Genomic DNA, 27,775 nt, shown 5'->3' with positions numbered 1-27,775 from the left:
GGTCCTCAGGAGCTCCGTGCAGAGCCGGTTCCCTTCAACGAAAACGAGTGCTTACAATTAGGGTAAACGAGGGGTTTAAGCTCCCGAGTCTGTTTTCCCCAGTTGCTCAAGTTTCCTGGCGTTCCTGGCTGTTTCCTGGGAAACACGGCTATTTCCCAGGGTTAGGTAAAAACACAATTTCCACCCATCCAGTGCATCCTGGAGCAGGTGTGGCTGGGGTGGTGACTGGTTCCAGTTATCCCTCCCATCACTCCTGCTGGTGTGTGTCTTCTCCGTGAGGCTCTAATGGCCTTTCCTGTCTGCTGCCTCTGACTCACGTTTTAAAGAAATGAATGACGATGGATCCTATTTGCCAAGAGAGTCATCACCATGAATCACACACCCACACCATCTCCTTGCTCCAGCTCCATCCCCAGCCCAGCTCCTGCACCTTTCCCTGTCCAAAACACCAGCCATTTTGCAGGGCTCCCCAGCACTGACCTTGGATCTTGCACAGAGTCTGCACCCAAGAAGAGGTGCTAAGCCCACCCCAGCACCCACGGGGGTGCAGCAAGTGGGCCCAGGCTGGCAGCTTGGCTCTGGACACTGCTCGCTCGGCCAGAATGAGCACAGGCTGCTGGAGTGGTTGTGCAACCCCTCTCAGACCATAAATCTCAAATTCCTCAAGAAACACTTGCTGTGGTTTTGGCTGAGGGTTGGGACATGGTGCCAGCAGGGAAAAGTGGCTCCTTCCTGCTTTTTGCAGTGACTTACTTTTCGATTCTGCTGTTTATCTGCTTTGTGGGACAGAGCCATCTGCCCTCACCTCAGCCTGGGTGCTCCCAGCAGCATCTCTCCTCCAGGATCAGGTCTCACACCAATCTGTCTGTCCTTAGCCCCACTTGGAGAGATGTAGTTTTACCTAATGAAGTGATGTAGGAAAAATACCCCCAACCTTCAAAATGCCCAAACCCCACAAATCCAAAACTAAACCTTCATCACCAAGCAGATGTCCCAAGCCTAGCTGGGAATCCTTCCTGTGCAAACAGCACATTGAGCATCTCTTGTGGCCTCTTCACAACCTATTTGCCTGCTCTGCACTGCCCTTTTAAACTTGGAGACAGCAGCTCCCAGCTCCAGCCACCCATCCACAGCTTCTCCATGCTGTGCTGTTTGACTGCCAGAGCTTCCAGGGAGGTGACTGGTTCCCTGAGGTATCATGCTGTCAAGCCACACCAGCACCCCAGCTGCAGCTTTTCCACATTAGAAATTTCTCCAGCCTCAGCTCTCACTGCCAAGGTTACTGCTGGGACTGCAGCCCCACGCTCTCAGCTCAGGAAAAGGGCATGAGGAAGTTTGGAATTCACCTGCAGCACCAGCCATGGAGTTTTGCAGCTCCCCAGCCCAGAGGAAACAGCTTGGGAATAGTATCCAGTATCTTGGAAAGGAAACATCAGACTGTAAATGTTATTTAGTACATTCCTTCATGAGAGAAAATCCACAGAGCCAGCAGATAAACCAGAGGGATAGGATGGAATATTTCGCTTGCTTCTCACCTCAGGCTGCTGCAGGCAGTTGGTATTTACCTGATGAGTTTATAACAACCACTCAAGAGAGGATTTCAGTGCTGTTAGAACAAGACAAAGACATTCACCCCATTTTCTCCCAAAAGAATTCTTTATTGACACATATCCTCAGTCTTTATCTTAAAGAGAAACAGTTCCATACCCAAGCTCCTGCAGTCCCCATTTCACTGGCTCTGTTCCTCACAGTTCCAGTCAAACGAGGAGTGCCCGTGAACGACACTCTACACTCCACCTATGGCCTAGTACATCTGCCCACTAACATCTCATCCCACATCCCCAGGTCTGCAGAGGGAGGGGAGCAGGGGTGGGGGAAATGGAGATTTATCAAATCAGTGTCAAAACTTGCTTCTCTAAAGGGTCAGAGGCAGTTCAGTCCCTCCGGGGTGATTAACCACTAAAACTACCCAGATATGTACATAAGTTTAAAGACCTGAGTAAGTCCCACTTCGCCTCTAAGGCACAGAATTGCTCACTCTAGGTATTTCTACGTGGAGGCACCTTGCCTAGAATAAGATCAGGCCTCTAGGAGAAAACTTGGAATTTGTCAGCTCCTGAGCAATGAAGTTGGACATCAAAAGAGCAAAACATCCAGCCCCTGGAGGGACTGGGTGAGCTCCATGACTCTCTGCCAGTTTTGTAAACTAAAATTAGAGCTGGGGCTTTCAACTGAGAAACCCATCCAGTCACAGCCAGATGTACCAGCTGGAGGAGCCCTCAGAGAGCAGAGCAGAGTCCCTCCAATGATATCCATATTCCAGCCTTCAGAAATTCCTCCTCCAAGAATGAAGGGATAAGCTGAGAAGGGAGAAGCAAGTTTCATACACTCGAGAGTGCACCACTGAATTTAACACAAGAACTGGCTTTATAAACATGCTGCTATGACTGCATGATGCAAAACTCCAGTGCTCAACAACCAGCTTTAGAACCCTTGCAGTCTCCTCTACAGAAAATAAACCATAAACAAGTAAAGCATAAGTGATGTAAGGCTTGCAGTTCAGCTTCAGAGTCCAAGGGAGCTTTGCCCTAATATGCGAAAGCTTTTTTTTTTTGTTTGTTTTTACGCTTTATTTCTTTAAAGTTCGTTGCATTTAAAAATAAAGATTCTTAGTTTTGTTAAAGCTAGAGCATTAGTGTAACAACGAGGCAGCTGCTAAGTGAAGTTTACCTTTTAGGAGCCCAGAAAAAACCCCAACTGTTTACCCCATCAGCCTGACAGCTCCAATGAGAGCCAGAGAAAACAGTAACAGGAGAAGCCTGGGAGCTCCCAGAGTAGCCCACACAGAGAACGGAGCCAGAAGCTGAAGCTAAGGTGCCCATGCACTTGGCTTCTCCAGTTACTGCCCTCCTCATGCTGCTCAGGGCCATGTATCTGCTCCAAGCCATGACAGACAAGGGAAAACTGTTTGCATCCACAGCAGGGGCATTTCTGAGCTACTCTGAGGAAACTCCAGCTTACACGCTCTCCCAAAAGGACAGCAGTGATACATTTAATCTACAAACTTTAGTGTAAAATATTCTTTGTGTACAAAACTTTGCATTCTCTTTATTTGACTTGGATCCAGCAGCAGTGTCTATGAATGAAGGATGGATCTCTCCAGACTGGCTCTCAGCCCCTTCTTGGATTCGCATGTTGTTGCCGTGGTGAAGGTTTGGGAGGGAGGGGGCTCTTCCAGTTGTGCACAGCTGTGCAAAGCCACATCCAGGCCTAGAAGGGAGCGTTGTCTTGTGGAGGCTTGTCCCCAGCTCCAGAGGGGGAGTGGAGGCCGTCAGTGCTGTTTTCCCTGCTGCCCACCACTCGGGACTGGAAGGAGAGAAGAGAGTGAGGACACCAAGAAAGCAGCACTGGGAATACCAAGTCAATTCCCCCTTGTCGAGGTCACCTACTGTAGCCAAGACTTCACATATCTGAGAGGCCATTTGCCCGAATACTAGTCTACAAGAAAAACATTGCAGAAATTAAAGTTTCTGCACAAGGCTTCACACTGTGTGTTTACAAGACAAAGCAGACTGTTACCTTTATGGTCCCAACTCTATCTTCAAAGGACTTGAAGGTTGCAGAATTCCTTGAAGAAAGAAGAGGGGAGAAAAAAACAACAAATCAAGACAAGTTAGCTCTTAACCATATCAAATGGCACAGTGTGACTGGGCTCTGTGGCCACTCCCCTGCAGTGACACCATCACCCAGAACACTTCCAGCTCCTCATACCCTTTGGCACAAATCTCTCAGGCACCCTAGGCATGAACACCACATCCAAACTCTGAAGGGAAACACTTATTCCACATGCAGTTCACTCAATTGCTCAAGCTAAAATGTTGAGGGAAACAAGTCCTAGTTTACTGGGGAATCAAGGCCCATTTAAGTACAGCAGAAAACAGCTCTTAGCTTAAAAAAACTTCCAAATAAAAACATTTTGTTTTAAATAGTGGAAAGGGAAAGCTGAGAAAGGTTTAAAACAAAGGCTTCATTTTCCTGTATCACAACCATGGGGAGGAAGGGGAAGGGCCACGTACATGCACCTATCAGCAGTTTTATTTCTACAGGGGTGATCATTTGCATCAGGAAATGCTCACAAAAATCACAGCTTAATAAATTAATCAGAGCATTTCATATTTCCAGCAAAGAAAACCAGGTCAGTTGTTTGACAACCCAACAAGCTGCTTGGCTGGCAAAGGATTTCAGGGAGTGCTCTGTACTGAGCATCCAGACCAGGCAATTACTCATGGAGCTGCTCCCCCGGGCCAGGCTGCGGGAGCACTGGGAGATGACTCGCCCCATCTCAGTTATTTTTGTTCCAAGGAATTGCTTTAGATTTGCAGCCATAAAATAACCTCTGCTGATCTGGAAAGAGGATGAGCAGAGAGAGTTCTGTGGGCTTGTCCAGCCCTGGCAATCTTTTCTCCTGCAAGGAGATCACCAGCTAAGGCAAGTGAGGGAAGGCTGAGAGGGTTCCCGTTAGGATTCACCTCAGTGTCAGCAATGGCTGTGCCATACATTGTGGCAGAACTGTAATCCTGCCCTTCAGGGACCTCTGAAAGCTGCAAGCTTCAACCAGACTTTGGTACAGGTGCAACACTTCACTTAGTCCAAGAAAAGACAGGTGCTAATGACCTTAAGAGATATTAAAAAACCCTTTAAATAGTCAAACTGCAGGCTGTGCTTAATCCACGCTCAGAGAGGGGCCTGCTTGAGAAGGGAGCTGGTTGTCCAAGTCAGAACAAACTCCTCAGCAGTGATGGAGGCAGCTGTCCTCCCCCCAGCCCCACTCAGGAGAACAGGCAGGTGCTACATTACCTCATGGCTGGCATACTTATCGAGTGGCGGATGGAGTAGCCGCTGCTCGGAAGCGTTTGGGACAAGGAGGAAAAAGTTAACAACAATGTGACAGCGTGCAAAAGCAGCCTAACCCCAGGTCTGAAGCACTCACTGTCCACATACAGGTTGCTGTGGACAGCCCAAGTGGTAGGAGCCAGCCCTCTCTCCCCTTATTCAACAGTTTAGTTGAATTAGACTAAATTCAACTAGTTTAGTTTCCCAGACACAGGATAGCCAGTATTTAACTGCAACTGTGATCCAAAAGTCAATCCCAGGGCATTGGTTTGTGGTAGATTTCTCAATCTGTGTCAAAAGTTTAGGCAAGGCTTAAATAACCAGCTTCCCCTTTAAGGTCTGCAAGGGCCTGGCACAGAAACAAATGCTCTTTTAGAGCCTTGAAGAATATCTTACCTAAGGGAATGTGAGATGGAGTGAGCCCTGGGAGAGGCCACGGGCAGCAGAGAGAAAAAGGAAGGAATGGTCAGAAACTTACACAGAGCTAAACACCAAATGCAGGGACATGGTCACAGAATCACTGGGCAGCACGGTCAACTACCCAGGAGGAAGCCTCTCAAAATAAATCACAAGAGCAAGCAAAAAAAGGCTTTTCATTAACTCCAGACAAGTTAAATGTTTCACAAAGAGCAATAACAGCACCTACATCAACTTAGAACCCAGCTGGGGAGGGAAAGGAGTAGATGTGCAACAGAAAACCAAAACACTTTACCTACCCCCATCTATTCCTTTCACATGTTTTTTTAAGCATTTTTTTCTAAACTGAAGGTTTTACCAAGCACCAGCTATATTGGTAGAGATACCTCCTTCCCCCATTTCGCCCTGTGATCCCTCATACAAAGACAGCATTGCTCAGACTTCTGGTGAGGACTGGAGTAAGGGCAGCCTGCAATGGATACCTGCACTTCGTCTTGCCAAGCCTGCAAATCTCGAAGTTACAGTTCAGAGAACAAATGCACTGCAGGTTACTAAAGAGAAGATTAAAGGTATCATGTTTACCCTGTAACTTGCTTGCCCATTTTTAGGATGGGATTTTGCAATGCAGCAGCATCTCAGCAGTCTGAAACAACAGACTGAGGTTTCCTACTTCTATTAGGAAGATTACCAGGATGCTCTAAAGGAGCTTCTCCTGCCAGAGCAGTGTTTTATTCCACCTAAATATAATTCTTCTGCAGTAGGAAGCAGTCATGGCAAGCTGGATGTGAAGCACTTGGCAATGAGTACAAGGGCTTTTCCTGACAGCCAGAGCAAAGATGTTGGGCTCTGTGGTTTCATTCCCCATATATCCAAGTCAGCTCTTTGGCAGGGCAGATGCCTTGAAATGCTGCCTTTGCATGTGAAATAAATTAACTTTCTACTTACTCTTGCTTAAAGGAGAACAACACAGACAACACATCCATGCACCGTGCTGCTCCATACAGAATACCACAAGCACTGGTTCCTTGTTCAGTATCTTGGCCTGGACCTAGCAGTAACACTTCTCCTTCCATAATGATTGAAAGTTTACACAAATTCCAGAATCTGCAGGCACTGTGGGTTCAGGCTGACACTTCCTAATGAATTTGCTCGTAGCATTATGTACAGCAGCAAACTTCATCAGACACCATGGAGTGCACAGGTGGACACAAACCCACAAAGCAACAAAAAGGAAACACTTCCAATTTTGCAGTTTACTGGCATCAGTAAAATGCAGGAACAGAATGTTTAAAAGCTAATTTACTTTTTAACTGTAGGTGGAGATAACAGAGACATCTGAACAGGCCAAGATTTGAAAAAAATCCCACCCACTAAGGTACTTTTCCTCTCCTCAGAGCAATCCAGTAGAGCATTAATGCAACAAGCACACAGTTACAGCATTAACTTCCCAAGGTTACAATCCACACACCAAAATTATTTTGACCAGAATACAGCATGTCCAAAGATTTAACATATTACTTGTATTTAAAAACAATTTGGCCCAAGCATTTTTAATGGAATTAGACCCACACCCTCAGTGGATTGGAGGCTCTGTCCCATTCATCAGGCTTTCCTTGCATTTATCAGCCAGTGAAGGCTGACTAAACAAGGAAATCCCCTCTGTTATCTCAACACTTCCAGTGCTGGAAAATAAACTCGCTTTACAAGTGAATTTGTAGTGTAAGAAGGAAAAACCAGAGTACAGTAATGGAGGTCAGTGTAGGCTACAAGGCCTGTAAGAGAGATTCTCTGGGAACAGAGATCATCCCACTGGTCCAGAGCAGTGATCACAGCAATACAACAGACTTCACTCCTTGTCAGCTCTGATCACATACCAGAACACCAGAGTTCACCAGGCAAGGGTGAAAAGTGGGACAGCTCCTGCAAAACCTTATGCCCAGAGTTAAACTTCCACAGTATCAGAAATAGGAAGACTTGGATGCAGCACAGGAGATAGAAGTCTGTTTATATATGCAGAGAAAAACTAGAAGTCTTTAAAAAAAATCATTACTGTGTTCCCCCACAGGGCCACATACACAATCCTGCTGAAATAACTTTGGCAGGGATTCCCAAATGATAAAAAAGAAGCTGCCTGTATTTCATAACACCTTACCCAAGGTATTAGCTATAAAAAGGAATGCAGATGTTGAAGCTGAGAAAACCCATTGCTGCAAAGGCCTGGCACGTACTTGGGCCAGCTGATTACGTGGCCAGCTGTGACAGTGACTGTGCCAGGCCAGCTCTGCCACCAGGGAGAGTTGCCCCTCCCTCCATCACCTGCTCCTGGGATGGCACAAGCATTTCAGCAGCTGCATGACCTGCATTCTCCCAGCTCAAAGACAACAGGCAGGACCCAGCCTGTCCAAACAGCTTCTGCCTGTGGCAATCCCAGTTCAGGAATTCCCTGTGGTCCCAAAAAAAGCACAGTTCCCATTCCTTTGCTGCAATAGCCCAGCCAGACTGCAGAAACCAGGCCCCAAGTTCATTTATCAGTTTGGCAAAATGTGTTCCCACCACATCTTGTGCCAGTATCTGTCATCTGCTGTGATTACATGAAATTCTCTTTTTCCATCACACTAGGGAGTTTCCAGGAAAGAAAAGTTACAACTTGAATGCTGGAAAGGGTAGGAAGCCAGCTAGTCCTCTGCCAAATTCAGAGATGTGAGCTTCTGAAAACATGAAAAAACACCCTCCAGGAACACAGTAACTAACTCACTGAGGACAGAACCAGAATAAATCAGTACTATGTGATCAGAGGCCAACAAGTTCTTACCACTCAGGTACTCCCAGCCACAGTGGAATAGGAAATTCCCTACAAAGAATGACAGCTACCCATTCAATCCAAGGTCTGAGACAGCATGTTAAATACAAGCTCTAAAAATCCTTCCTTAGTAACCTAGACAGGCTGTACATCCAGTATTAGCTCTCAAATCCAAGAAAAACATGGTCAAGGGATTCTGCATGAAAAATGTGGATGTTACCATCAGTGGGGAAGAAATCTTTAGATTAAAGTTCTGAGGAGCAGGTAAATCACCAATTCTAACCTTGGGCTTTGTACAGCTCAGAATCTCACAGAGCAAGAACCTAAGCCAGGAGAACCTGTCCCTCTTGCCAGTTTGGAGAGGCTGAAATTTGCAATTATTTCAGTGGTCATCTACTTAAGGAATGGAGATAACCCCAACCACAGAAAAAGATGTTAATGTTGTCATAATCTTCTGAATCAATTGGTATTTTCCAACCAACATGACATAACTGTGCCTGGAAGACATGCTGCCCCTCTAAATGGAATGTCAACACCCAGGGCTTGAAACCACATGGAATGCAGCAAGCAGACTTTTCCCTTTTTGTTTTTAATCATAACAGAGCACAGGAGGGATGACTCCTCTCTAATCCGAAGCAGTTACACTGAGAAAACACCTCTCCATAAACCAGTAAGAAATAGAAAAGGGAAATTTTAATTCTAATTTCTTACATATGATAGAAAAGCTGCAGTGAATCCACATGATGGTAAAAGGGGGAAAGCTGCTAAAAATGTTTGGTCAGTTCTCCTAAACCAAACCAAACTTAAATGCCTTAGAACAGGCTTATCCCCTCAGTAAGTCTTCAGTAAGAGTTTAATCTGCTCTAAACTACAATGCACAGGACCACACAGAAGGTGGCAGTCCATCAACAGCAACGTGCTACCAACTAAGCAGAAAAATGGAAGAAAGCCTAGTTATTGTCTAAAGTCCCATTCCTGTTTGAAACCAAGATCAAAGCCCTGGAGTGCAAAGCAGAAATCTTACCTCATGTCACCAAGCTTCCTGCTGATAACAGAACCTACATTGGAAAGGGCTGCTGAAGTCTTCTGTCCTGCCTGGGAAAGGGTTTCCTGGGTCTTCTTATAACTACATGGAAAAAAAAATCATAAATTGAACGAACAAGTTGGATCAAAAAGTGTCCCCTCCTCCCCATTTTGAAAAAGGACCCCATATTAAAGGAAAGAAGCTGGGTTAGTGAGCTGCACTGACTTCACTGAAAGAGCCACTCCCAGATTTGCAAATATTCAAATACTTGAAGTTTTAAAAAAGCAGCAAGTGTAGGATTAACCTTTCCATTAATCTTTTCTCACTTTCTACTTCTGACCATATATTGTTAAATCTAACAAATATTTGCTAAAAACCAAAGCAAAACCAATATTCCACATGGAAGCTCTAACACCTCAGCACTGCAGCCTAATTGCTCTGCAACCATCTTTTCATGTCCTGGAGAAAATAAGTCTAGGAACCTATTCCAAACTATCCTTTCAGCCTTGAGGAAGCCATAGCACTTGATGTGGAGTTATGTTTTGGAGGAAAGAGGCAAGAAGCAAGACCAAGATCATCATATAGAAAGAAAATGCAGGAATCAGCATTAGCTCTACAGCAGCAGTTTAGAAATAAATTAGTAGAGAAGTTTCCTATCAGTTACCATTAACCACAGTAGGTAAAAAGTCTGACAGCTTTTATTTGTCAGCTGATTATTTGAGTTTATACCTGAGCTGGAGACACCTGAGAACCTTTGTTTCCTCCAGATGAGACTAATCTCAGGAACAAAGATTCTTTGTGTCACTTTCATTATTTCATTCTCTCTAAACTATTCTCCAGTTGATGATTAACATCTAGATTTATGTCATTCTTCAGACTACAAAGAAAAGACTCAGGCTGGAAAACAAGTTCAGCATTTTAAACTTTTCTTATTCCAAATATTTCAGCTTGAGATTACTTTTTTGCCTGGTGAGGACATTTAGGAGAAGGGCATTATAAACAGCCTAATGTTCTCTCATGCCTGAGCTGCCCTGGCTACAAACACCACGGTGACAGATGACTTACTCTCATCTCCTTCTCTCCAGGCAGAAGTGCAAGGGCAGCACCACAGCACCAGAACTGGATTTGAGCAATTCCAATTACAACATGTTGGGTTTTGTTGGTTTTTTTTAATACCACAGCCAAGTACTTCTGAATCATGAATACACATGAGACTTAGGCAGAACAGGGCAAAACTGCATCAGCTTTTCCTTCCTTCTTCCTGCTTCTTAGAGAGAATTCCTGTAACTCCTATAATTCCTGTAATTCAATTTTTCAGACCAATTCTTCTTAAAGTCAAGAGGTCCAGAAGAACCTGAGCATAGCCCAACAGCAAGGCCTCAACACTGCCTCTGCACAGCACAATTTTCTGCACCTCAGCACAATTTAGGAGTGAACTGATCAGCACCAAGGCTGCTTGATCTCACACAAGGATTGCCTTCCTATTGCAACCACTGTGTTTGAGGAGGATCTCAAGCCCTACCTTCAGCAGCCAGGCTCCTCCCTGGCTGAGCCCTGTCATGGGGTTTGATTTACAGCTGCCTAACAAGTACTGAAGGCCTCGTGCTCACCAAAGTATGCAATGCTGACTCCAGGTCTGCTTAGCACTCAGAGCTCAGCACTGAGGAATGCTTTACAGCCTCAAAAGACACCATCATGCCATTCATACTGCAAAATTCCAGCTATTATGCCCAGCTTCAGCAGGCCAGAGATTTTCCAATCATGTTTTCCACACCTGACAGCAGAATTTTTCATATAACTGAAGAACAAGTGCATGGGTGCTGCTGCTTCTGCCTGAGTGTGCTCCTTCCTCCAGCACAACTGCTTGTGCTGGCACAGCAATCTAGATCAAGGCAACGATCTGAATTAAATATAAACTTGGAAGCACAAAAAAGCAGCAGCTGATCAGATGGCCAGCCTAGTCCTGCATCCACAGCTCCCACACACACGTACACACCTCGCTGCTGCCAGGCAGAGCCAGGGAAGCACAGGGAGATGAGCAGCTCTGTAACCCAGAACTGCCACCACACACATGTGCAGCTGCAGCTGTGACAGCAAGGGATCAGCTTATACAAGGCTTTAATGCAACTTAACTATACCCAGCCCTGACCTAGAAGTTGCAATTCTTCTCCTGCAAGTGCCACAGCCTGGTTTCCCATGGGTGTAAATTCACAAGCACTCTCTTCCCTTAACCCCAGCACAAAGCACAATGGAATAATCCAAATCTGAGAGTAATAAATATAAGCTCTGGCTAATACCCCACTTTACTTACAGGCAACTGGCTGCAGCAGAAGTTGCAGAGATGATCTCTGCCCTGTGCTGTTCATCCTGCGGTATTCAAACATTTCACTGCATCCCTCTCCTATAAACCCTGACAGGAAGGAGTGAAATCTGCATCCTCAAATCCTCCTGTATCCATTAACAGCAACTTCCTCTCACTTGCTTTCATCCAGCAATCACCATTTGAGCTGTCTGCCTAAAGATACAAACTGTGCAAGTCACCTCACATTCTGCTTACAGTGAAACTGGATCTAGGAACAGACTGGGGTGGGTTTTTCCCTGTTTATGTGCTGCTTGCAGAGGGAAAGTCTGTGGCCAGGAATGGCAAACACCAGGAAATTCCACAGCATGCAAAAGCACCATAAGGTCAGGAGTCAGGTCCATTCCCAGCTCACTCAAGAGCCTTGTTAGTTACAGAGCAGAGCAGCACTGAAACAGGAAAGATGATTTATTTGCATAAAAAACCCAAAACACATGAATGAAACCTCACCCTTGGACTTCTTGAACTTGCCTTTTTGCACTCACTAAACTTAGTAGAAGTAGAAACTCTGATTGATTTCTGAAATGTTGCTGGAATCTTTCAATCCCCCTCATGTCCCTGTTTCAGTCTCTACCTTGCCAGCACCAGCTGTCACTCTGTCCAGTGCCAAAGCAAGCAGGAAAGCAAAGGTGCCACAGCTCTTCAGTCCCCAAGTGCTCCACAAAAGCTCATTTCCGCCACATTTCTGTGCTTATGAAGTACAAGGAAACAGATCTAACCAGAAGCTTTCTGCTCTTGCAGGCACACCCAGGGAGGGACTCTGAACTCTGCTGGAGTCAGCCACTGACAGCAAGCACAAAAACCAAGGTCACTCTATTTGGCAAGTAAAATGGTGACAGTTTACAGCTTCTTAATCTAGAAAACACAGTTGAAAGTCGACCTGCATACTTCAAAGTTCTTTCTGCTACTCCTACACTTTATCTCTGCTCCTCTTTCACCCGTGTTAGGAAGAAAACTGTGCACTCACACATGCTGCTGAAAACCAGCCAGCTCCAAGGACTGCTCTTTATACCCACTCCAGGGAACAGGAAAAGCTGGCTCACATCTAAGACCTACCTCCCCAGTTTAAATCAGCTCAAAAAATCATGACAAAACCTACCTGCACCTACTCCAGCAATGTAAGGGATTGCCCTACACACTGTGGGAAATGCACAGTGAGAAGGACAAAGGCCAACTTCCATAATACCCCTCCATAATTTAGTCCAGATGAGAATTTAATTTCAGGCATTTAGTAAGAGCACGTCTAAGAGAGATTTGCATTCAACAACTGGAGTAGAACAGCTGTGAGGTTTAAGCTGGTTGAGTCTATTTGTGGCCCCAACATGACAGGAAGCTGCCCTGGACACTACAGCTCTATTCTCATCACGTACCACAGCAGAAAGCAAAGCTCGTGCTCCCTGCAGAGCATGTTGGGGTAACAAGAAAGGCAGTCTGGCTATTCCACAGCTTCTCAGCTGAAGGTGGAACATGTGGCACACAGGTCTCAGCTACCCAGGGGTTCCAGCCAGCTCCTGAGACCAGGCAGGCATTTACAGAGTATCACTTGGATACTGACCTGAGGAAAAGCTCCCTCTCCCAGCAGAGGCATTTATTGGGTTAAAAAAGTTAAAAGCCAGGAAAGATAAATGTCCAGGTAGATCTGGTGAAAGCAGAGGACTGGGAGCAGAGGCACAGCACAGTTAGTGGCAGCAGACTGGCAGAGGGAAGCATTTGTTAAGGCTGAAGGTTAAGACACTCACGCTTCTGATTGAGTTAATTTTTCATTCCAGTCCTCCAGTGTGCTGCTGGCTGAAAGATATCTACAAACACAACTGAGGTTAGAGACAGCTCCAAGATTCACTACAGATGCTTCCTCTGACACTTTCCACATTATTAGTGACTCTTTACACTTACAGTATCAGAGGCTTTATTTCTCTGACAACAGCTTCAGTCTCTCTGATACAGCCAGAGGGAAAAGAACTGTGTGAGAGGCAGGGAGACACCTAAGCCCCAGTTTCTTTTGTTTAAGCATGTTCAAAGACTGAGCACCAAGAAACAAAGCCTGCAGTTTTAAAGGTGTCAGGAAATGAAAAACTTTGCATCTTCTGCTCCCTTCCTACAAGTTCTGTTGCTGGTCTGTATTAAAAGCACAGAGCAGTGAACTGATCTTAAAGCCAAAAAAGTCAAACTGCCACACCCAAAGATGTATTTTACCAATACAGCAAGAACCAGACAAACAATTAAACTTTTGCTTTTCTGATCTTTAAAAATCATGTTTCTCTGTACAAAAACAGTACCTTAAGGGTTGTGACAACTAACTCAGGAGGTACAGAACACACACACTACAGGAGGTGGCTGCTCCCCTCTCAGACAGAACACAGAGGTGCTCAAAGGAGGGGACTTATCACCTAGAATTCACTTGCCCCAATTAGATCAGTGCCACCTTGCCTAATGATGTGATGCTCTCAATTCACATTTTCCTCTTAGCTAAATCATCTCCTTCAACACAAGACAAAGAGAGGGAAACTTCAGCACAGAAAGCACTCAAGGGCTCCTTAAGTTCAGTTATGCAGCAGGAATTAATGATTCATGACTAATATCAGTGGAGCTTTAATATAATTAAAGAATGTATTACAGAAGCAAAAGTAGCCAGATGCTCTTTGTGTGCATTTGTCACCTGCTTGGATACACAGCAAAGATTAAAATTCATGGATTTCTAGTGCTGACACTGGGAAAAGGGTCACACACCAATGCAGCAGACTGAGAAGCCCAAGAACACACTGGCAGTTGCACAGCCCCTAATTCCAGCTATGGGGAAGTACCTCCAGCCACTTCTCTCCCAGGTGGCCATACAGAAAGGCAGCAGTCAAACTGATTCCTACCATATTCATGATGAGAAACAGTTTCACAGAATAGGTAGAGTTCACTAATAAGACACCTGAAACAACAGACTAACCTACTAATTACCAGCTGAAGGGAAATTGTGGTTACATTTTTGTCCCCTCTTTTTTTTTTTTTTTTTTTTTTTTTTTTTTTTTTTTTTTTTTTTTTTTATTCAAAATGTGGTCTGGTAACTGATTGGAATTTTTCTTCTGCAAGACCATGACAGAGATGATGGCAGTAACATTTACTCATCTCCTCTGCACCTGAGAGATGTTTCTAGCTGGAAGCCAGGCATGCTGGAAGTAACAATCCTGTTTCACCCTGCCTCCAAGCAAGCCCTGATTCCTGGGATACAAGGAGCAGCACAAATCAGGGAAGGCAGCAAGGAACAAGGAGGTGATGCTGAGGAGCCCGAGGCACTCACAAGTCAGACTGTGTCACTTTGTCATTCCACTCTCCAAGTTTCTCAGATGTTTTCACATAACTAGAAACAGAAAGTGTTAATGAATATAACTTTAATATTCATTTTTTAGAAGACAGTGACACAGATTCCAGTGACAAAGGAATAACAGAAACAGGGCAGGGACAGAGGAGGGAAGATGAGGAAAAAGGGAAAAGAATAAACAGCAAGATGAACAGCTCAACAATCTGCTCTGCAGTATCACTGTCATTAACTCCAAACCCCAGTTAAGTCACAGGAGACTTTTTAGCCTGAATGAAGTCCATGGGCACCCAGAGTCCCTGACACTCAGTGCAGGGACAAACTTACCTCAGGGTCCCTCCTTCTGGCACTGTCAAGCACAGCAGGGACCATACCCTTAATGCCTGTTCAGGAACAGTCTCACTTTACATATTTAGGACAGGATGACTCTGGTGAAGCACACCAATAACACAGATTTTTTTTCCTAGGAAGTGCAGGCTTTTAATTCAGGCTGTACGACCCAGGGAATGCTTCTGAACTGGCACAAGCTGTGAAACTGCTTGCACTTCTCTTTGAGCCTGAGTTCAGAACAAGGCAGCAGCTGCCTATGCCTCAAAAAACAGGCAGAAATGGGCAAACTGAACCAGTAAGTGTGATCCAGATTTTTAACACCAAGTGTGATCCAGATTTTTAACACCATGGCAAAGAGCAGCCAGCAACAATTTATCCTGATCATGGATATGGAAGTCCAGTTTATGCAAACACAAAATAGATTTTTTAAAGGTGTCTTTTACTCTATAAACCCACCAGAAGAGAAACCTCCAAGCAGTGAGCAGAGCTCTGGAATACCCTGCTGGGAAGTGTCACACAGAGCCCTGGTTAAACACAGGTGTCACAAGCAACACTCACGCGTTGGAGACTTGGACATCGTGCCAGCTTTTGGACAGGTTCTGCTTTAGCCCATCCAAGGGAGTCAGACCCAGCTTCCTCTTCAGCTCTCCACAGTGCCTCTCTTTGGCAGCCAGAACTTGTCTGAGAGTACCAATTTCTTCTTCAACCTTAGAGAAAGGCAGAGGTTTGTGTCAAATCACAGTTCAGTTAAAAACTAAATTAAAACAGATTTTTACCTCCCTTGAAACTAGCAACATTTCATTAACATTCATTTCAAAAATTGAGAAGAACATCAGATGAATTATTCAACTCAACATGGACTGTGCTGGAATGGGAGATCACTCAGACTTCACCTCCATACAAGTCACTGTGACTTAGTGGCACTGAGATGAACAGAACCCATTCCTTGTATTGTAATTTCAACAGTAAACATCATTCAGTCACCAAACCTTATTAACTAAGATTTTATCTTATGTTTCTTTTCCTCTGATGTCTTTAAAGCAAAGAGTTTTTCCTCAGAGATCTTTCTTACAACACTTTCAAAGCACTCTGGAGCTGTTTCCAGGCAGAGTGGGTTCATTTCTACCTTAGCTGCAGATCAGCAAGCCCTGCATGAGCACCCAGAGCAGCAAAGTCCTCCCCTGCCACAACCTGCAGGTCAAAGAATTGCAACAGGATTCTCACATGAAGGAAAGGACCACGGAGAAACCGCTGCAATTATCTTCAGCCACATTTCAGACAGAAATGATAACCAGAGGTGCTCAAACTTTAGGATGTTACAAGGTAAACCCTCAGCTCTTTGAAAATGTATAGGCACCAAAAATAGTTGCCGGTAAAGTGTAATAAATATTTAAGGGTAAAAGGTAAGAAGAAAAGCTCATTAAGTGCTCCAATGTTTCAGTTTCCTAAGAAAAAATGGCCTTCTTTTGCTTAGTATTTGCCTGAAGTGTTTTCTGGCTTCACATGGAACTCAAATCCTACACTGAGCTCATGGCATCAAAAGCCACTTGTTTCCTTAGAGCTCTAAATTAGGCTGTTCTGGGAAAGAGCAAACAACACACCGCAGCGTTTGAAGTATCTGCCAGCTTTGTGCATTTTAACAATTACCTCCGAGACCCAAAGGTAACACTGCAAAATTAAAAGCCAAAAAAACAAACCCCAACAACAAAACACCCGGTCCTGCCCCCGTGGCTCCTGTTTGTTCCTTGCCAGCAGAACACAGCCGGGGCACACGCTGCCCGGGCGAGCCCCCCGTACCTTGGCGAGCTCGGCTCTCAGCTCCTCCTCCTCGGCCAGAGTCAATCCCTGGGGCGCAGCGCCCCGGGCCGCGTTATCCACGGGAACATCTGTCATGGCATCCGCCAGCAGACCTTTGTTGGGAGAGTTAAGGTTGATATCTGTCGCAGACAAGGAGCAGAGGGCACGGAATAAGCAAGCGGCAGGCGAGGCGCGTTATGCAAAGCAGGGCGAGGGGCGGCGGAGCTGCGGGAAGGGGACGGGAACAGAAACCCCGGCCGGAGTTTCCTCCACGAGCATCCATCGGAACCGGGCAGCGCCGGGCGTTCCGCGGCCTCACAGCCCCTGTGCCCGGCTCTGTGGGTGGGGACGGGGCGCGGCGAGGGAAGCGGAGCCAAGGAGAGACCCCCGGGGCCGCTCCCCACCCGCGGGGCCGCTCCCCATCCCCGGGGCCGCGTCCCCGATCACGGCAGCGGCAGCTCCCGCACCGCTGTCCCCGGGCTCCCCCCGTGCCCGGCACCCCCCGGCACCCGGCGCCCCATGGCCGGAGCAGCCCCCGGGCCGTACCCTGGTTCGCGCTCTCCATGGCGGCACCCCGGGCCCGTCCAGCCGCCGCCGCCGCCGCCGCCGCCCCCGGTGACGCGCTCAGCGCGCGCCGCCCGCCCGTTCCGGGGAGGGTCGCGGGCACAGCGCGTCACCGCCGCGTCGCCACGGTGACGGTGACACGTGTGTCACTGCCCCCTGCACCGGACACCGGGGTGACGTCATGGAGGGGGCAGCGCGGCCGGGCGGGGCCGGGCGGTGCCGTGAGCGCGGCCGGAGGGCAGGGGGCAGCACCGGCACGGGGCACCGGGACAGCGGGCACGGCCCGACACACCCGGCGGCACCGGGACAGCGGGCACGGCCCGACACACCGGGCGGCACCGGAACGGGACACCGTGGCCATGGGGCAGCACCGGCACGGGGCACCGGGGACTTCCCTGCCCTGCTCTGTACGATCCCCGAGCTCCGTTCCCCGGCCCAGCTCCCGCCGCTCTCGTTCATTAGCGCCGATCTCTCAGCACGGTGACGAGCTGCCCCGCCTGTCCCCGCACCCTCCTTCGGGACTCGGGGCTCCCGTTAGGCCCGGCGGTGGCTGCGGAGCCCGGAGCCTTCCCGGCATCCCCAGCCCGTCCCGGGGGCCCGGGCACAGGGACCCCCCAACCTGGGCAAGAGGCCATGGCCGCGGGTGGGAGCGCACGCTACTCACACTCGTGCACACTCAGTCACTCTAGCGCACACTCTTGCACGCTACTCACACTCTTGCACACTACTCACACTCCTGCACACTCTTGCATGCTACTCACACTCACACTCTTGCACGCTACTCACACTCGCACACACTAGTGCAGCTGCAGGAATCAGGCTCCAAATGTGCCTCAAAACCGGGATTGCCGCGGTGCCAACTGCAATGACATCAAAGGGGAAGCAGTGGCAGGAGGGGGAGGTCTGGTCCGTGCCTGCTGCCGGCAGAGCTCGGCTCTGGTGAGAATCTGCTGTTCCCTTTGGAGGGGCTGGGCGTGGATGGCAGCACAGCCTGCGGTTCCACGTTTGTCTGAGACCTGTGTCAGGGCACCTGGAAGCCCTGGGCCGCAAAGCTCCCAACTATTTTGCAATCCCTTCCTTCAAAATCCCACTGGGCTGCGGCCTCATTTCATTTTCAGAGCCTTTTCCCCTCTCTCTTCGGGTTCCCCAGGATGAGGCATGAAAAGGGAAGTGAATATATAGATGGGGAAATGGAATTTGTCAGAGCCCTTTCCATCAGCACCTTGGCCACCAGAGCAGAGGGTTAGCACCCACAAGAGCTCCTGGAAATGCCCTTCTTGGAGCACAGCACATGACACCCATCCGCCTGCTTAGCCTTGGAAGGACAGGGAGCACTTGAACAGCTTAACTTTTTATTGGGGGATTTTTTGAGGGGTTATTGTGAATTTTAGAGCCTTGGTGCACACCTCATTTCGAAGCTGAGCTCAGTGAAAACCCAGGGAGTAGCCAATGCTGAGCCCATGAGAGAAATCTGGATTTTTCCAAGCTCACCGGAGCCTGAGTTCCTGAAAATCTGGCCGTGAGGTGGCTGCAGCAGGAGGGGCCGGGAGGGCTGCGGCTCACAGGGACTGCGGTGGCCTCTGCCAGCTCCGCCAGGCACAAAGCCCTGCCAAGTCCAGCCTCCCTGAACAGCCAGGGATCAGGCTGTGCCTCACGGGATTGCCCTCCAAAAATCCCCTGCTCTAGCAGCTGATTTCCCTCCACCTTCAGGCGCTGGCTTTTAATTAAATGCATCGTGGTGCCAGCTTAATCATCCCCCAATCCCAAGACCTTGAAGGATGTTGGGAAGTGCAGAGCAATCCTAAATTTGGGGAGAGGGGAAAAATAAAATCCCTTTTGTGTTTTCGGATCTGCTGTGACTCTGCCAGGGCTGGGCAGATATTTGGGGGGCAAAATGTAGAGGAATTTGCTCACCCTGGCAGCCACAGCTCCGCACCCTCCACCTCTCCCCGGTTCCCTTTTTGCTGCCACCGGGATTTTTGCTCGGTTGGGGTTTGTTTTTTTTTTTTTTTTTTTTTGGCCGTTTGCTGGTGAATGCAGAAATGTCAGACATGGGGCGAGTTCCCTTCGCTGACTCCCTTCCAGCCGTGTGGAGGCAGAGGGGAAGGAGGGAGCCATTTGACCCTCTCGTTTGGAAGGTGAGCGGCATCTCCCTGTACGCAGGCACACGTGTCTCTGGAAAGCGCATGTCCCCGGGCACCACGTTGTTTTCCAGCCCTGAGCTACAAACCACCGTGTCCCAGCAAAGCAAAGAATTGCGTGAACGGCCGCGCACACGAGGAGCAGCACCCATGGGCGTCCTCGGCCCCGCAGCTCCCGGGATGGGGATGCTCCGGGTGAGCACCGACATTCCTCCGCTGCCAGATCCCGGTGTCTGCGCCGGGCTCGGGCAGGCGCTGCTGCTCCATGGCTTCTCTGGAAGCCGCCACGTTCTGGGCTCTGTGCCCCCTTTTAAAGCAAGCCCTGACCTAGATTCCCTCCCTGCCCGTGCACAGCCGCCGGGCTCTGCTCTCCCGCCGCTCCTCCCCGCGGCTGGAAGGGGCCCAGCGGAGCGGGCCGGCTCCTGCTCCTTCTGCCAGAGGCACCCGCCCCGGCGGAGCGGGGAGCCAGCCTGCGCCGGCTGATACAGCCCCTATCGCCCTGCCCCGGCCCGGCGCGATCCCCAGGCGCCAGGTGTTGATGGAGCATCCCCGAGCAGGAGGGGCGGCCTGTGGGGCTATCTCTGTTCGGCAGAGATACCACCGCCCAGGGGCGGCGATGATGGCCGGCGGCCAGCCTTTGGCCCTTCTTGTCCTCCCCCCACGGCAGTGCCCCCATTCCCACTGGGCCCCAGGCATGTCCCAGCCCTCGGGCTGACACTGGGGACAGCATCAGCCGGGGGTGCAACGGGGAGGGAGCACAGCTGGATGGCCTCCTGCAGAGTGTGGGTGCAACAGGACCCTGTCTGTCCATCCCTGTGTCCGTCCATCCATCCATCCATCCATCCATCCATCCATCCATCCATCCATCCCTCCCTCCCTCCCTCCCTCCCTTTATCCATCCTTCCTTCCTTCCTTCCTTCCTTCCTTCCTTCCTTCCTTCCTTCCTTCCTTCCTTCCTTCCTTCCTTCCTTCCTTCCTTCCTTCCTTCCTTCCTTCCTTCCTTCCTTCCTTCCTCCTTCCCTCTCTCCCTCCATCCCTCCATCCCTATCCACCCCATCAGCATCAGCCCCCACTCACAGTTATATCCCTGATCTTTCCCTGGGTCACTCACACACGCAGCCACTCAGGCTAACATTTACCATTTACCTGGGCACTGGTGGCAAATCACACATTTAAGAGCAAAAGCCAGCATTTAAAAATGGTGTGTGCACCAGCATCCTGCCCCTGGTTCACAAAGGCAGGAATTGGGAGCTGGACACATTGGAGGATCTCCTGCAGTCACCCTGGGAACCACCTAAGCCCCCAAAAACCTTCAACGCTTCAGGTGAGACAGATCCTCTTTCCTCATCCCACAGGTGGGAAGGGGGGTGAGGGGCGATGTTGGGGTTCCTCTTTCCCCACCCACCACTGGCCCCTGCGTGCTGCAGGGCATCGCCCGCCCGGTGCTGCCTTCCGCTTTTCTCCAGAGCCAAAACAGCCCCGGACACGGCGGGGGGATGCCGGGGGCGACGCTTCCTCTTTCTGAGACACCACCGTGGCTGCTGGGGAAGGTACAGGGACTCTCAAGTGGGGATGAGCTGAGGGGACGTGAGTGCAGCTGCTGGGACTGACATCAGGCATGGGTTTGGAGAATCATTTGGGTGCTCAGCTCCTTGCCTGGACCACCCCAACATCCCCCACTTTGCCACGTCCCTGCCGGTGTCGGGGGTTGGTGCGAGCACCTGGAGCATGTGGCTGCATCCCATGGAGCAGTCTGGGGTGGGCTGGGGTCCCCAGGGGTTCCCCATGCCCACCTCTCCACTCCAAGCAGAAAGCAGCACTCACGGGCTGCCCGAGGGGTTCCCGTTCACGTCCTGCTCTTTCCCAGGAAATGTCAGTGACTCCCTGACTGGTGGCTGGGCTTTCCCACTGTCAGCAGGAGTCCCCCTGTTCCCACCACAAATGCCCTCAGGAGTCATGGGGACAATCTCAGCTGGAGCAAGTCAGACCCTTCTCCTCTGAGGCCACTTTTGAAAATCACACCCCTCTGCTTTAAATGGGTCCCTTAATTTCTGCTTTGTTATCCAGTCTCATTTGGCTGCTCTCAGCTCCGAAACAGCTCCTGGGGGCACGGGGGCACTCTGTGTCAGCCACCAGTGCTGCCCCAACTGTGGGGTTTCTCTCCGGGCCCCACCTCGTCATCTCTTGTTTCCACCCTCGTCACTGGGAATTCCCCCAGCAGAATTTGGGGTGAAGTTGCTCATCCAGGGAGCCACCAGCACCATGGGGCAGGAAGGGCAGTCCCATTCCAGTCCCACAGCAGCACCCTGCTGCCCACAAACCCATCCCTGTGCCCAAGAACATCTCAGGGGTATGCAGGGGACGTGGAGGGATGTCTAGGGCTTCCCATGCACCCCCAGAATGACATGCACACCTGGGAGCATGCACTCCTGTTGATGCATTAGGATTTTAGCTTTTATATTTTTCATATATTTGTAATCCTTCAATTCTTTAGTGTATTACTCTAAACTCCATAGAAAGTGCTTTGCCATAGCTCTGAACTCCACAGCTACTGCTTTCCCATTTTGGTCAGACAAAACAATTCCTCTCCAGGCCTGGGAATCAAGGACACCTCACTGTCTCAGGCCCCAAGAAATGTAAACAAAAGTGAGTTTGGGGGGGCAAACTTGAGGTAAATTACTTCATTACCTGAAGGTGTAATTGCAAGATTAACCTCCAATATGCAAAAGGACCAAACTTATAAAAGTGTGAGCACCTGTGACCTGTCATCCATTTTGGGTGTTGCCCCTGGGGGGCTTTGTCTGCCCAAAAGGTACCTGAAGACCCTTCAATAAATATAACCACTTTTTATTCCCTTAATTTTGTCTGGCCTCTATTTTTAGGTAGCCCAAAAAGGCATCCCTGTGGCCAAGACCACCTCAGGGGGATCCAGGGGACATGGAGGGACATGGGATGAAACCTCTGGTCTTGGAGCTTCCCACACATGCCCAGAATGATGAGCACACCCGGGAGTGTGCATTCCTGTGGGGACACACACACACGTGGGGACAAGGGACATGTGCAGCTGAAGGACCCGGTGGGTGTTGGAGCCACATCCCGAAACCGGGACCTTGAACCGCGCAGCAGGGCTGGGGTACAAGGGAAACTTCCCGGGGCCATGGCGTGCAAAGGCCACGCTGCTGTCACTGCAGCTGTGACCGGCTCTGGGCGTCAGCTGCCATTCCTGGGAGCTGGGGCAAGGATCCGTCCCTCCAGCCCTCCCTCGCGCTCCGGAAACGGGCTGGGCAAAAACCCTCCTCCTCCTCCCGCTTCTGCCTGATTTCCCCTGCCCTGCCCAGGGCTGCTCTGGGACCTGTTTCCCACCCCGCTAACCCTGCCCTGGGATCCATCCAGCACCATCTGCCGCTTGGAAGAGCCCTGTTCCCTAAGCTGCTCTAATCCCTGAATCCTATCTGCGCCCCGCAGTCGGTGTGAGCTGCCGGCAGCGAGCATCTCCCCGGCTTCCGCAGCCCATGCTCCCGCAGCCCACGGCCCCGCTCCCTGCGGCTCTCCCGGCTTTTCCCTGCCCATGATGGGCTGGTCGGGCTCTGAGCAGTCCCTGCGCTGCGGGAAAATGGGAAATGCTGGGAGAGGCAAGAGAAGAAAAGCAATAAGTGATGCTCGACGCTGCTGCCTCCTGCCTTCTTTTGCCCTGGGAGCGAGGCGAGCTCTGAGCCAGGAGCGCAGGAGGCAGCCCCGGCATCGGGAGGCGAGAGAGGGGAGAGATCCCCCGGGATCGGGAGCTGGCAGGAGAAGAAAAGGAGCGAGGGGCCGCGGAGAGGTGGGAGGTGGGAGGAGGGTGGGGGGCGGTGAGTCCGAGGGTGAAAGAGCTGAACGCTGGAGCGAACAGAGCCGGCGGCTCAGGAAGCCGAGGCCGGAGGAGCGGGGGGCTGGGGAGGTCTCCCTTGCTCTCCCCGCCGAGGAAGCGCAGGGAAGAGCTTCCCGAAGGATGCGGGGCATGGAGGGAAAGGAAGCGGAGGAGACAGCTGCACAACATCTGGCAGCGGCGCGGCCCCCCGGGACCCCGAGGCAGCCGAGCCCGGGGGGGCCGGGCCAGCGCGGCGCTTCCTGCCACCCCTCCGCTGCCAGATGTGCACCCCGCTCCCCCCGGCCCGCACCCCCACCCTTCCTCCCCGCCGGGACGTGCCCAACACCTGCTTCCAGTTCAGTCCCAGTTCGCCGGCGCTCCCAGGACCCCGCGGTCCCCGCAAGGCTCAGGGGACACGCGGCCCCGTCACCTTTGGCATCCCCAACCTCTGATGGCTTTCCCGGCTCCCGCGGGGCGGGTGGGGGAACGATCAGTGCGCGGCCGCAAATGGGGCGCTTTCCCCTCCGTGGCACTGATCAAGCCAGGGCGTTCAGCAGCCCCGGGCAGGGGGTGCAGGACCACCCCATCCCGGCCGGCACTTCCCACCCCATCCCTCCTGCCCCGAATCCCTCTGGATGCAGGCTGCCCGGGGCAGGGAGCCGCCCATTGCGCTGCCCCGGCAAATAGCTGGGTAAGGTTGAACGGCAAGACAGGATTAGCCGCGGGCAGGGAAAATAGCCTCTCCCTTCAAAAATAGCTTCCTGGGATTAAAAATAGCCAGAGGTCCCGGAGCCGTGGCTGCGGGGGGACACAGGCACCAGCTGGGCCGGGCCACCCGCTCCCGCGCCGGGGGACAATTAGGGGCATTATGGAGAGCTTAGGGCTGCTCGGAGCCATCTGGTCACAGGCAGAGCCCCTCGGCACAGTCCCTGCAGCTGGGTCAGGCCCCTCCAGGTGATCCCGTGAGCCCTATGGTGGGGATGGTCCCCAAATCCTGCTTATTCTCCTTTCCAGGCAAGCCACATAATGCAGCTGACATGCTGGAGAGAAGGGATAGTATCCAGAGGAACCTGGACAGGCTGGAGAAGTGAGCTTATGTTGCCCAGAGGAGTCTGTAGAGATGCTCCAAAAGCTGGAGCACCTCTGCTCTGGAGACAGGTCAAGAGAGCTGTAGGCATTCAGCCTAAAAAAGAGAAGGCTCTGGGGAGACCTTAGAGCCACTTCCAGTACCTAAAGGGGCTCCAAGAGAGCCGGGGCCTTTGGACAAGTGCCTGGAGTGACAGGACAAGGGGTGATGGCTTCAACCTGACAGAGGGCAAGGATAGTGGGGATATTGGAAAGAAATTCTTCCCTGTGAGGATGGTGAGGCACTAGCACTGGTTGCCCAGTGATGTTGTGGCTACCCCATACTTGTGAGTGTCCAAGGCCGGGTTGGATGGGGCTTGGAGCAGCCTGGGATAGTGGAAGGTGTCCCTGCCTGTGGCAAGGGGTTGGCACAAGATGAGCTTTAATGTCCCCTTTAATCCAGTCCATTCTGTGAAGTCCCCAGGGATGTTTTAGGCTGTCCCAGGGAAGAGAGCAGGGGTTTCCCTATGGCTTGAATGGGGCTGGGGCAGGTGAAGTCCAGCTTAGAGTTCTGTGGGTGTCCTATGACATGGGGACTGCCCCACACCCCTGGCACTGGAAACCCCCAGCCTGGGGTGATGCTGGGACATGGCCAGGCACCCCAAATCCCAGCCAGCCCCGGGGGGTTTTCCCCCGTGTCACAGGAAAGTGTCACCAAAGGCAGCCAGCAGTTCCTGGGCTGGGAATGTGGAGCTCAGATTTTCCCTGAAAACTCCAGCACAGGCTGAGCCCTGGGTGCCACAGCACTAGCAGGGAGGTGGCTGCAGTATCACCACCACGTTGGGGACCAGAGGCAAAGGTGGTCTCAGTGATTCCTAGAGGGACAAGGACCAAAAGCCACCAACGAGCACTCTGTCCCCACACAGCCAGTCCTGGGAGGTTTGACATTTTCACCTCTACCTCCTGTTTTCTGCTCTCCTCCCACCGAGCCCTTGAAAACAGCTCCTCTTTCTCTCCCTGCTTTTCTTCCCGCATTTCCGCTGCCTGTGGGCTTTCCACAACATCTCCCGCTTGGAGGAGGAGAGCGGAGACCTCCTCCCACTCCGATGGGAGCGCTGGGTGTGCTGGGACTGGTGGGAGTCTCTCAGGTGGAGAGATTTTAGCAGGAGCCTTGTAAGGAATAAATCCTCAGTCCCTGGAGTCCCAGGAAAGGGCGAGTCCTTGGATCGTGTCGCGGCAGCCAGAAAGATGCGTGCGGAGTAACAGTGGGGACAGCTGGCAGGGAACGGCAGTGTCCCAGTCTGGAGTGGGGACAGCCACCCTCGGGGAGCAACGGGGTAGGGTGGCCTGTGCGTGCACCTCCCGTTATCATCAGTTCCATCCGTTGAGCAGCCCCCCTCTGCCCCCGCCAGCATTATCCAGCTGATCCCGCCCGCAGCCTCCCTAAGGCACTTACAGGGGTTAAAAACAGCAACTGGCCCAGCCCTGACCCCACGGGACCCTCCGAGTCCCCAGCTCCCTTGGTGCTGGCACTGACCCAATGCGGGGTGGGCACTGTGTGTGTGTGTGCGGCCCTCCCCATTCCAGGACACCTCGCGGTCACCCCATGCCAGCTGGGGTGGTGGGAGCACGCGTGGGGTGAACCTCCCATCACTGTCCCTGCCTGCACAGGCAGAGACACGATGGGTGACAATGGGTGCTGGGGGCGCTGTGGCTGTCTGCTGCAAATGGGGGCAAGGGAGTGCCACAGCACCCAGCTGGTGCCCCCTTCCCGGCACCCTTCGCCCTGCCTTCCTCAAAATCCCGCCCGAAGGCAGGGAGATGAAAGCGGGGTCACGCTGCCCTGCCTACCCACATCCTTCCCGCACATTCCTCTCCCTCCTTCATCTCTCCGGGGGTGCCCATCCGTGCTCGGCTCCGCAGCAGCCCAGGCTGGAGGAGACCTTGGCGTTTTCCCCTCTGTTAAAAATAGCCTGAGATTTATTTTCTGGCAGCATGGAAAGCCCCCGGGGCGGCCGAGAGGAAGCAGCCGGGCTGGGGCAGGCAGGGGCGGAGGGGGGAGAGCGCGGAGGGCAGGAAATAACCCCCGGCAGCGGCTGCCCTGGACGGGGAGAAGGCTCAGATGCGAACAGTGTGTGGTTCATGTGGAAACTCCCAGGACAGCAGCCACAGCTCTGGCCCTGAGCATCCTGAGCTCTGGCCAACTGCCTCCGCCTGCTCCCCGCGGCCAAGGTCGGACAGGGCTGGGAACAACCTGGCCTAGTGGAAGGTGTCCCTGCCCATGGCAGGGGGTTGGAACGAGATGAGCTTTATGGTCCCTTCCAACCCAAACGATTCTATGATTACACAGTAGGACTACAGCCCCTCTGGACCCAGCACCCCAGTCACCCTGCCCGAATCCCTGAGTTCGTCCTAACACCAGCCCCATGTCCCCACACCCTTCCCGACACCATCCTGCCCACCTGTGACATACAGAGGGCAGGTGGGATGCTCTGGAAGTCCCCAAAGATGCTGGCAGCCAGCAGGCAGAGAGGGCAGGGAAGTGCCACACTGAGGGAGGACTTTGCTTGCCACCACTTCCTGCCCTGTTCCTTTGGGTCCATCCCAAACCACTCCTGGAGTGCTGGGCACTTGGTTTGGTCTCTGTCCCCCTCCAGGGCCCTTCATGGCCATGCCTGGAGTAGAGGTGGCAGCTGTCTGCACACAAACCACACAGAGCTCTGTGCCGCTCTCCTCCTCCCGGCATTTCACTCCAGGGATTCCCACCCATCCTCCGAGGATGCTCAGAGTGCCTCTGTGCGCGTCGGCCTCCCGTCGTCCCCCTGCCTAAAGCAGAATGTGGGGACGGGGCTGCCCCCACTCCTGGCTGGCACTTCTCACGTTGCTGAAGCATTCTGTCCATCCCTCGCCTGCACACCCATCTCCGGGAGCTCAGAACCCCCTCCTGTGCTGTGATCTCCCTCTGCTTCCCAGAGGGACCAGTTCCCGTTTCCTGGGGACCTTTTGGTTCTTGTCCCCCTTCCCCAGCCCATTCCTTATCAGCCTTACTATCATTTCCTCCCTGTCCACCCACCTGCTTATTTTAGCTGCTTCTTCCTTCCTCTCAGCTGCTTTTGGAGCAGAGTCCGTCCCCTCTCCCCTCTGGCAGCCCCCAGCCCGGCCACACCACCCCCTGCAGTGTCCCCTCCGCAGCCCGAGCGGGGCCCGGCGGGCGATGCCTGGTGCCGGCAGCGC

General features: G+C 51.5%; 1 protein-coding gene across 7 annotated transcripts; it reads right to left on the bottom strand.

Annotated features, from left to right (window-relative positions):
• Positions 1-1,637: 1,637 nt before the first annotated feature.
• Positions 1,638-17,603, bottom strand: TPD52L2 (TPD52 like 2). Of its 7 annotated transcripts, XM_059863062.1 has the most exons (11): positions 17,471-17,603; positions 16,925-17,064; positions 15,686-15,834; positions 14,780-14,839; positions 13,233-13,292; positions 9,135-9,236; positions 8,123-8,161; positions 5,290-5,316; positions 4,858-4,899; positions 3,580-3,628; positions 1,638-3,366 (listed from the first exon to the last, which is right to left on the bottom strand). In XM_059863062.1, exons 1-11 carry the CDS (start codon positions 17,487-17,489, stop codon positions 3,271-3,273), a joined length of 783 nt encoding a protein of 260 aa, XP_059719045.1. In that variant the 5' UTR covers positions 17,490-17,603; the 3' UTR covers positions 1,638-3,270. The 7 variants fall into 7 exon arrangements, with proteins under 7 accessions (XP_059719045.1, XP_059719039.1, XP_059719040.1 ...); XM_059863056.1 differs by lacking the exons at positions 4,858-4,899; positions 5,290-5,316; positions 8,123-8,161 and having other exon boundaries at positions 17,471-17,602; XM_059863057.1 differs by lacking the exons at positions 4,858-4,899; positions 5,290-5,316; positions 8,123-8,161 and having other exon boundaries at positions 16,925-17,037; positions 17,471-17,592.
• Between the last annotated feature and the right edge of the window lie 10,172 nt (positions 17,604-27,775).

The sequence above is a fragment of the Haemorhous mexicanus genome, chromosome 18 (genome assembly GCF_027477595.1).
Source record: "Haemorhous mexicanus isolate bHaeMex1 chromosome 18, bHaeMex1.pri, whole genome shotgun sequence".
Lineage (NCBI taxonomy): Eukaryota > Metazoa > Chordata > Aves > Passeriformes > Fringillidae > Haemorhous > Haemorhous mexicanus.
This window is presented reverse-complemented; position numbering and strand designations above follow the sequence as displayed.

Bases quoted from the DNA above. Each gene is read 5' to 3' on its own strand.
- TPD52L2 (XM_059863062.1), bottom strand. The intron at 14,840-15,685 runs GTGAGTGTTGCT...TTCTGTTTCTAG, and splicing joins GATGTCCAAGTCTCCAACGC to TTATGTGAAAACATCTGAGA. The intron at 9,237-13,232 runs GTGAGTGTCTTA...TTTTCCATGTAG, and splicing joins AAATTAACTCAATCAGAAGC to TTATAAGAAGACCCAGGAAA.